At 42.4% G+C, this 8,045-nt stretch overlaps 1 protein-coding gene across 1 annotated transcript; it reads right to left on the bottom strand.

The window, feature by feature from the left end:
- Positions 1–2,361: 2,361 nt before the first annotated feature.
- On the bottom strand, positions 2,362–7,396 carry LOC149830569 (wall-associated receptor kinase-like 20). The gene is made up of 3 exons (XM_090016615.1): positions 6,475–7,396; positions 4,942–4,998; positions 2,362–3,807 (listed from the first exon to the last, which is right to left on the bottom strand). The coding sequence occupies exons 1-3, from the start codon at positions 7,265–7,267 to the stop codon at positions 2,744–2,746; spliced, it is 1,914 nt and encodes a 637-aa protein (XP_089872741.1). The 5' UTR covers positions 7,268–7,396; the 3' UTR covers positions 2,362–2,743.
- Between the last annotated feature and the right edge of the window lie 649 nt (positions 7,397–8,045).

Here is an 8,045-nt window from a genome sequence, read left to right as displayed (position 1 = left end):
TGTGGTGTTTGTTTCAACCATAAGATTCCTTCTGTGGTTTGGAAATCTTATCCGAAGCCTCTTCCTTGCTGGCCCTGCTGAGAGGTGGGCATTGAGGTGGACTTGGAGGGATTTGGCTCTTTCTTAATCTTGTGAAAAATGCATCCTGAGAGGATCTTTTGTGGAATTTCAGTTCTGAATTTTTTCTCCAAACTTCAGGGGAAGCCATTGTGGCTTTGCAGACTATGGAATGAAGGATCTGGACCAGCCAAGGCATGGATTTCTTTTTTGTTTTTAAATTTGTTTAAAACTACTCACACCATGAGCTTTTGTGTGCAATTGTGGCTTTGCAGACTATGGAATGAAGGATCTGGACTAGCCAAGGCATGAATTTCTTTTTTGTTTTTAAATTTGTTTAAAACTACTCACACCATGAGCTTTTGTGTGCAATTGTGGCTTTGCAGACTATGGAATGAAGGATCTGGACTAGCCAAGGCATGCATTTCTTTTTTGTTTTTAAATTTGTTTAAAACTACTCACACCATGAGCTTTTGTGTGCAATTGGCCATCCCTGCATGACGAGTTGTCCGTTTCATGTTTGCAATTAGATAATTATCAAACTTATCAGCAGTTTCTTTTTAATGATTAACTTGCTAGTGGTGAAGAAAAATGTTAGTGCTTCTTGGTAACATTTGGAGATGTGGATGTCGTTTTCAACGATGGGTTAAAGTTTGCTAAAGATTTAATTGGGTGTGCGGGTGCCTTTCACTGGTGGGCTCCGTAAGGGCTTGGGTGTTGGGTGGATCACCCGAAGAATGCCTGCTTGGGTGAGGAACTTCGTCATCAAAGAAAAAAAAAGTTTGCTACAATTTGAAAGAGGCTCATTTTTTGTGGGAGGTCAAGCCAAACTTGAGCTAAGTGGGCGGAGTTTGAGCTGGCTCGTTTACAATAAAAATGTAGTGTTTCAAAGCTTGAAGTAACATGATATGAACTTTAGACTTATTAACCAAAGTTCAAGCTCTCTTATTACAGAAAAAATGCATTGTTTAAAAGCTATAAGCAATATGATTGAACTCAAACATATTGCTTTCTACCAAAGGCCCGAGTATTTACTCTATACTACATTGTGTGATAGAAAATATACGCAAAACATTTATGTTTACTTAATGAACCTGTATGAGGCAAGTTCAGATGAACACCTACTTTTTGTGTTTTGCTTGCTGACTCTATTTTACGAGTTCAAACGAGCTCTTTTCAGGCGGAGCACAGGCCGAACCATGATCTGGTTGTCATGTTTTCCAGCGCTTCTCTTAATCCTTCACTGAATCCATGTAATTTTCATGTTTTCGCTTTGAAAGCTATGCAAATTTTCAGGTCTCATACGCCTTTGTGAGGTACAGAAACTACTTGAGCCTCCTTGTATTGACCTTTGGCTTGTTTTGTTAGTACATTCATGTGGATCAATCCGAGTCCGAAGTCTTGCGATTTTCCTGCTCCAGTGCAACTGATCACTTGCAAAATCCTATTCATTTAAGCATAGAAATTTCTAGTTTGATTTATTGAAGTCTTTATCTGATCACTTGCAAAATCCTTCTTAATTTATTGTAGTTTTCATACCAGAGTATGCTACGACTTTATTTTAAAACCTGTATATATTTTAAGGTAGTTCGGTATTTTTCCTTCCAATGGAAGACAAAATTTTCGATACCTGCACAATTTTGGACTTTCTTAATTAAGTTTTGTTTGCTGGGCCACGTGACTTCAAAAGAAATTTGATTTGGAGTCATATGAATCGGAATCACAGGATAACCCTCGTGTTTCTGATTCTCATGTAAATGAGAAAACGACTCCCATTTGCCTTTGCAAATGAAAGTTGGTTTCTCACCACTCATTTTCTGATGTTTGGTGAGCCAATGCCAATGAGGTCCATTCTGTCATTTGCATGAGTCTGAATCTCATGATACCTCACCAAACAGGCTTAGTGGTCTTTGTGAAGCAGCAACTGTGATTGATTGTGTTTCTTTTCTTTCATTATTCTGTGATAGCGTTGATTACTTAATTGCAACCTAGAATTTGCAGTGGAGTTCATTTTTCAGTTTGTCAAACTACACTAGGCCTGGTATCAACCTCTCTGATGAAAGCAGCATTAGCAGCAAATGGGCATAAACTTTCTCAGGTGCATAGTTGATCCTCCATTCCTTGTGCCACTCAACACCAAGATTGGAAAATCATTCTTTCAAGCGGAACCCTAGATATAAGTACTCAAAATTAGGTTAAACTTTTCTAATAACAATAACAAAATATCTAAAAGAGTAACTTCAAATGATAATTGCCACAGATCTGATTGTTTCCTTATACAACTGCCATCATAAAATACTCAAGTCAATTAAAAGAAATCTCCATTATACTTATTTAAATTAAAAACATGTCACTTCATAGTAAAGGGATCACCCAATGCATGAGGATAGTTGGTTGCCAATTTTTGTTTGCTCAGGTGAGCCTCTTATCAGAGGATCGCATTTCATGACAAATCTTATACTTCTTTTATTGGCTCAGTGATCTCCATTATCTCTCTTTTTTTTGTTTATTGTACATACAAAGTAAGCACTTTCAGATGATATTAATCAAATAAAATCCTCCTAGACCATTAAAAAACCATAAACCAGATGAAAACTGAAGTTGGTCTTACTAAAACACTCTAAATGGTCACTCTATTGCAGAATCCGATCCTCTGTCCAGAGTCTTGGAAAGTTTATTTGCTACCTCAATCCCTCTTACGGGTTGCACTGCCACCAGCTTGTTCAATGTTCATGATGTAATCAATCTCCTCTTCAGCTTCCTTCATAGTTGGTCTGTTCTGCCTCTTCTCCTCAAGGCATCCCAGTGCAAGAAACCCCAGTGCCCTCATTGTGTCCAATGTCTCCTGTGTAGCCCCTGATTTTAACTCGTCGTCCACTATCTCCATCAACTTCCCGTCGTCGGCCCGCTGCTGAGCATACAATGCCAAGTTCACATCATCTGGTCCCCTGCTGAAATCGATCGCCTTCTTCGACGTCAAGAGCTCAAGCAACACTACACCAAAGCTGTAGACATCACTCTTATCTGTCAACTGATAGTTCCTGTAGTACTCTGGATCCAGATAACCAAGTGTGCCTTGTGCACATGTAGATACATGTGAGAGGTCAGGCTCTGCAAGCCTAGAGAGTCCGAAATCAGCGACCTTGGCATTGAACTTCTCATCAAGCAGAATGTTGCTCGACTTTACATCTCGGTGATAAATGGGAGGGTAGGCTGATGAATGCAGGTAGGCAAGGCCTTCTGCTGTCTGATGAGCAATGATCAATCTTTGGCGCCATTGAAGGAAATTGTAGCGGCCATGCAGATGGTCGTAAAGGGTACCGTTCGGGATGAATTCGTAAACCATGAGAGGTTGTTGGAGCTCGACGCAGCAGCCAAGGAGACGGACTAGGCACCGATGGTTCACCTGCGAGAGGATGCGAACTTCATTGAGGACCTGCTCTGTGCCCTTGATGTTGCCAACCTTGGCACACTTGACTGCAACAACCGTGCCGTCATCGATCACACCTTTGTACACTTCACCGTAGCCTCCTGAGCCTAAGAGGCAGTCATTAGAGAAAGAGTTGGTGGCCTTCTTCATCTCCCTTCCTGTGAAGAGCTTAGCTGATTTTCCACCACTGTTGGCTGATAGGATCTCTTCTCTCTCTTTGGCTAGCTTTTCCCTTGCTTCTTTAGCTTTCCTGTGCCTTTTGTACAGTAAAAATCCAGCAAATAATACCAACAGCAATGCTGATATTCCAGAAACCAAACCTGCCCCACCAACATCCAAAATATACATCAAATTAAGAAACTTTGATTATGTCAAGGAAAGAATCATGGAAGTTTTGCGTTAGGGGAAGATTCATATGAACAATGGAAGGTTTGTGGGATCAACTAATCTCTTTTTTTTTTTATATTTACACGGCGAAACCACCAATAGAATCAGAGACTTAGCCACTCTGGCTTTGCCTACCATACTTACGGTCACAGTCCTGACAGCGTAAAACCCTGTGAGCTTTACTCCTTGCCATCAGGAAGTCGCCACTCTTTGGATCAACTAATCTCTTCTGCATAGAAGAAATCTTTCAACCTTGCATTGGGGACTGGTAAAGTGCATCCGAGACTTGGTTCAATATGTGAGACCAACCATGGATTCTAACATTATCTTGAACGCTGAATCTGTACCAATCATGACTGATCTTCAAGGGGCTGTGTTCATATTGAAAAAGTAATCCAAAAATGTCCACTTTTTTTTTTCTTTTATTAGTAGGCAGAAACCACAGCTATGGTTTGAATATGGACTGAGGTGTTATATTGAACATGGCCCATTTCAGTGTCCATGGTGTAAAACTCAACGGCAAATAGCCCTTGCCCATCGAAGATAGTTTTTTGTTGGGTTCCGCCTTGTGGCAACAGATGCACACCGTCTCTTTACATTTTCTGTGCCCCCATGTTCTGACTCGAGAGGGACATTGGGACGTAAACAAGGGGATCTTATTAATCTGTCTCTACCCAGGACAATAAGCTCCTGAGTTTGGTTTTACTTCACTGTCAAGAAAAGAAAAAAGGCTTTCTTCTCCAAGCTTAGTTTAGACGTGACTCACTCTTCTTTTTAGGTATGAAGCAGTATCAAACCAACCAACAAGTGATAGCTCTCCATGAAAAGGAGGTGATCCAGCCGCACCTTCCATGAAGACTGCTTTGTTAAGTAAGGCTACCTACCTTGTTAACCTTGGTATTGAACTCATGACATCTTTCAATTTAAATGCTTTAAACCGATGCCCTTGTGTGCTTTTTTAAGTTTCCTACTACTGGATTTACAAGCCTGGACTCGGTTTTAAAAAAGGCAAAGGACATGATCTAGGCCCATTATCATTCTTTGAGAGGTTACAATTAGGGACTCACCTGCTATAAGTGGTCTCTTGCTGTGACAATTTCCAATGGCAGCGCAGTCCGTCACATCTGCATCCAATTGTCAAGCACCAATTTGAGCAAAACACAAAGACAATTATTAAAATATCACAAAAATCAGAAAAAAGAAGAAATTTTGCAGTGTTCAATAAAAAATACAAACAATATTATGATGATAAATATCTTGAAAATTTTTAAAAATAGTGGAGAAGAGGGGGCTGCAGGCTGTTATTTTGTTATTAAAACACAAAAAAATCAGGTCCAATTCGAGCCGATACAACCGATTCAAGCAAAAATCCACTTCTTACAAGACCCTCCTGAATCAACTCCCGTATCAACAACAGTCTGGGGTTGATTCAGTACGAATGGGCCAATTCAGGCAGACTCCAAGTAATGAAGTTTTTTTTTTTTTACTTAGAGAAACCAACCAAGTTAGGTCATCCACACCCAAGCTCTTATGGAGCTCACCAGTTCAAGGTACCCTCACACACACCCAAGGAAAGTCGGGTTGAAATGTTATTCTAGAGTGTTTTGACATATGACCTCATCCGTTGGGTTTGACCTGGACCCAACCCATACCAAACCCTATAGAGTTGGGGTTTGGTGATAAATAAGAGGCCCGATTAGAATTCAGGTTGGACATGAACGGTCCAATTAATATATGGAGTCAGGTATGGTTTGTGAAATTTCATACCAGACTCGGGTCCGACCAGAGTTCCAATTAAGATTCATAAATCTTCAATGTAAAAATAATAAAAAATATTATTTTACCAAGTATGGTTCGGATCTGGTTCATGTAATGCTTATAGGATCCAGATATGATTTCTCTTATAGTGAATCCGATTAAACTCGGGTCCAAACTTGATACCATCATCTCAAATCAAGTTTGGGTTTGATTTCACTTGACTGCAAACCAAACCCGACCCGTTGACACCCCTACTCATCCAATCTCCTCCCAAGGATCAACGGGGTTAGCATGTGTAACTTCGCCGTCACCCTACCAAACACCTAAAGCAACCTAAACCAGTGGTGTCCCTGAATTCTGTTATACTGATGGCAACAAACCATCCAAAGTGTTGTTTCATACTTTTACTAATCCCTAATTTTTGTACTGCAATCAACCCATTAAACTCTAGATCCCTCAAATATGGAACTAAAACTGTTTTTAGAGGTCATAATCTATCCATTCATTGTTAAATTCGTGCTAAATGAGTTTTAGTTTTTTTTTTTTTAAATTCTGACAGTACAGATATTATCTATGTACTTGATTTAATAGGGATCAACACTTTCAAACATTCTATTTCTACACATGAGCAGGTTTTTATAAGGTTCTAAAAATCAATCATCCAAAATCTTTATAAAATTTTGAGCTTCAAATATCATTTTTTTTTTCATAAAAAAACACGTTATCCAGGCGTGGATTCCTAGTAAATCAACCATGCCAAACACATTTATAGCGGCGATATGGTTGATTTACTAGGCATAGGGCGAGAAAATTCGTTAAAAAAGAAAGGGAGGCAGACTCACTCCTGACGCAGGTGCCAGTCAACGGGTTCCACAGCAAGTCAACGTTGCAGAAGCACCTCCTCACCCCCGCGGACCCCGCAGGATCCGGCGAGCAAGTGGAGTTGCCGACCGCGGCGTTGCAGTCTGCCTGGCTCCGGCACTGCAGCTCCGGCGGCGACAGCCACTGGATCTCGATCCCCTCCGACCACTGCGCCACCGGAAGTGACGGGTTCAGCGCCAAGAAGCTCCGGTAGGCCCGGCAGCCGGTGGGCGTGGCCCTGATGGTGTAGTTGGTAGTAGAACCGCCTGAGATGAAGGTGCAGCAGAGGCCGGCGCTACGGCAGGCGGCGGCTCCGGCCGAGGCGTTGACGTAGGTGTGACAGAGGCTGGTGGAAGTGCAGTTTAGCGGGGACTGGAGGAGGCGGTTGCTGCAGTTGAGGTAGAGGATGGTGTTGCCGGTGGCGATGTTGAAGGGGAGGCTCTGGTTCAGAGCCACCCCCTGGCTCCGGACGTCGGTGGTGATGCACGTGCCCGGGATGAAGCTCGCCGGCTGGATCACGAGCCGCTGGGCCTGCGGGCTGATTCTGGTCACCTGGTAGGAGGACCCGTTGAGGGTCGGGAAGAAGAGGGTCCCGGTGGTGGCGTTGCAGACCACCTGGTAATTGGGGTCGCCGCAGCCGGCGACGGTGCTCAGTGGGTAGGGGATTGTGGTGGATCCGCAGTTGGGGCACTGCGTTCCCGCCGATGGCCGGACGGAGAGGAGGAGGAGGAGGAGGGTGGCCGGAAAAGAGAGTAGGAGGCGGCGAGGGTCCATGTTGGGAGGGTGAGTGAGGCGGAGGGAGGAGAGGGGGATTTTGAAGCGGAGGGAGGAGATTGGACGATGGTGATTGGGGATGGAATTTTTTTTTTCCTTTTAGGGGAAGACGCGTATTTGGGTAGTCCTTTTTTGACCAGGCGGCGGTCTCTCTCTCTATACTGTTCTGTACAGTCGACATTCGGGTTGGATTTTGGTTTGACATTAATCAGCAATCTTCTAAGCATTGTCATAGTAGCACCAATCAGATGTAAACGGTTCGTATTCGGATCGGATGTGGTCAATACCATATTCGACTAATCGGATTTTGGCTAAATAGATTGGAATCTGGATTCGAATGCGGATAGTGAAAATTTACCAAAACCTGCTTTTTAACATATAAATGGATTCAGATACCTGTCAAATTTAGATACTTGGATTCAGTAGCAAGAAATCAAAACCATATCTGCATCCCATTACAATAGGATATGGTTTTGGCTTACCAAATGCAACTAAGCGGAATCAAATTCGGTCCGATATCATATAAAATCCAACTCATTGATATTCCTAGGGCCTGAATTTGGGTTCGGTATGAGTCCAATGCCATGTGATTGGTCGTTACAATGTTGTTTACCAGATCGCTGAAGTTCGGACCCTGTACACCCTTCCATTTCTACAGAATAGTACATAGGATCATACGTGTAATTTTTTTTGGGATATGCAGTGTTTCGGTTTAGTTCAGATCCGGGTATGTAACCAAATCTGTTCAAATTGGATCCGGTATATATTGGATTTGGGC

This window comes from Nuphar pumila, chromosome 8, assembly GCF_984573655.1.
Source record: "Nuphar pumila chromosome 8, dmNupPumi1.hap1.1, whole genome shotgun sequence".
In the NCBI taxonomy this organism is placed as follows: domain Eukaryota; kingdom Viridiplantae; phylum Streptophyta; class Magnoliopsida; order Nymphaeales; family Nymphaeaceae; genus Nuphar; species Nuphar pumila.
The sequence above is the reverse complement of the archived record's forward strand: the minus strand, read 5'-3'. Positions and strand labels throughout refer to the sequence as shown.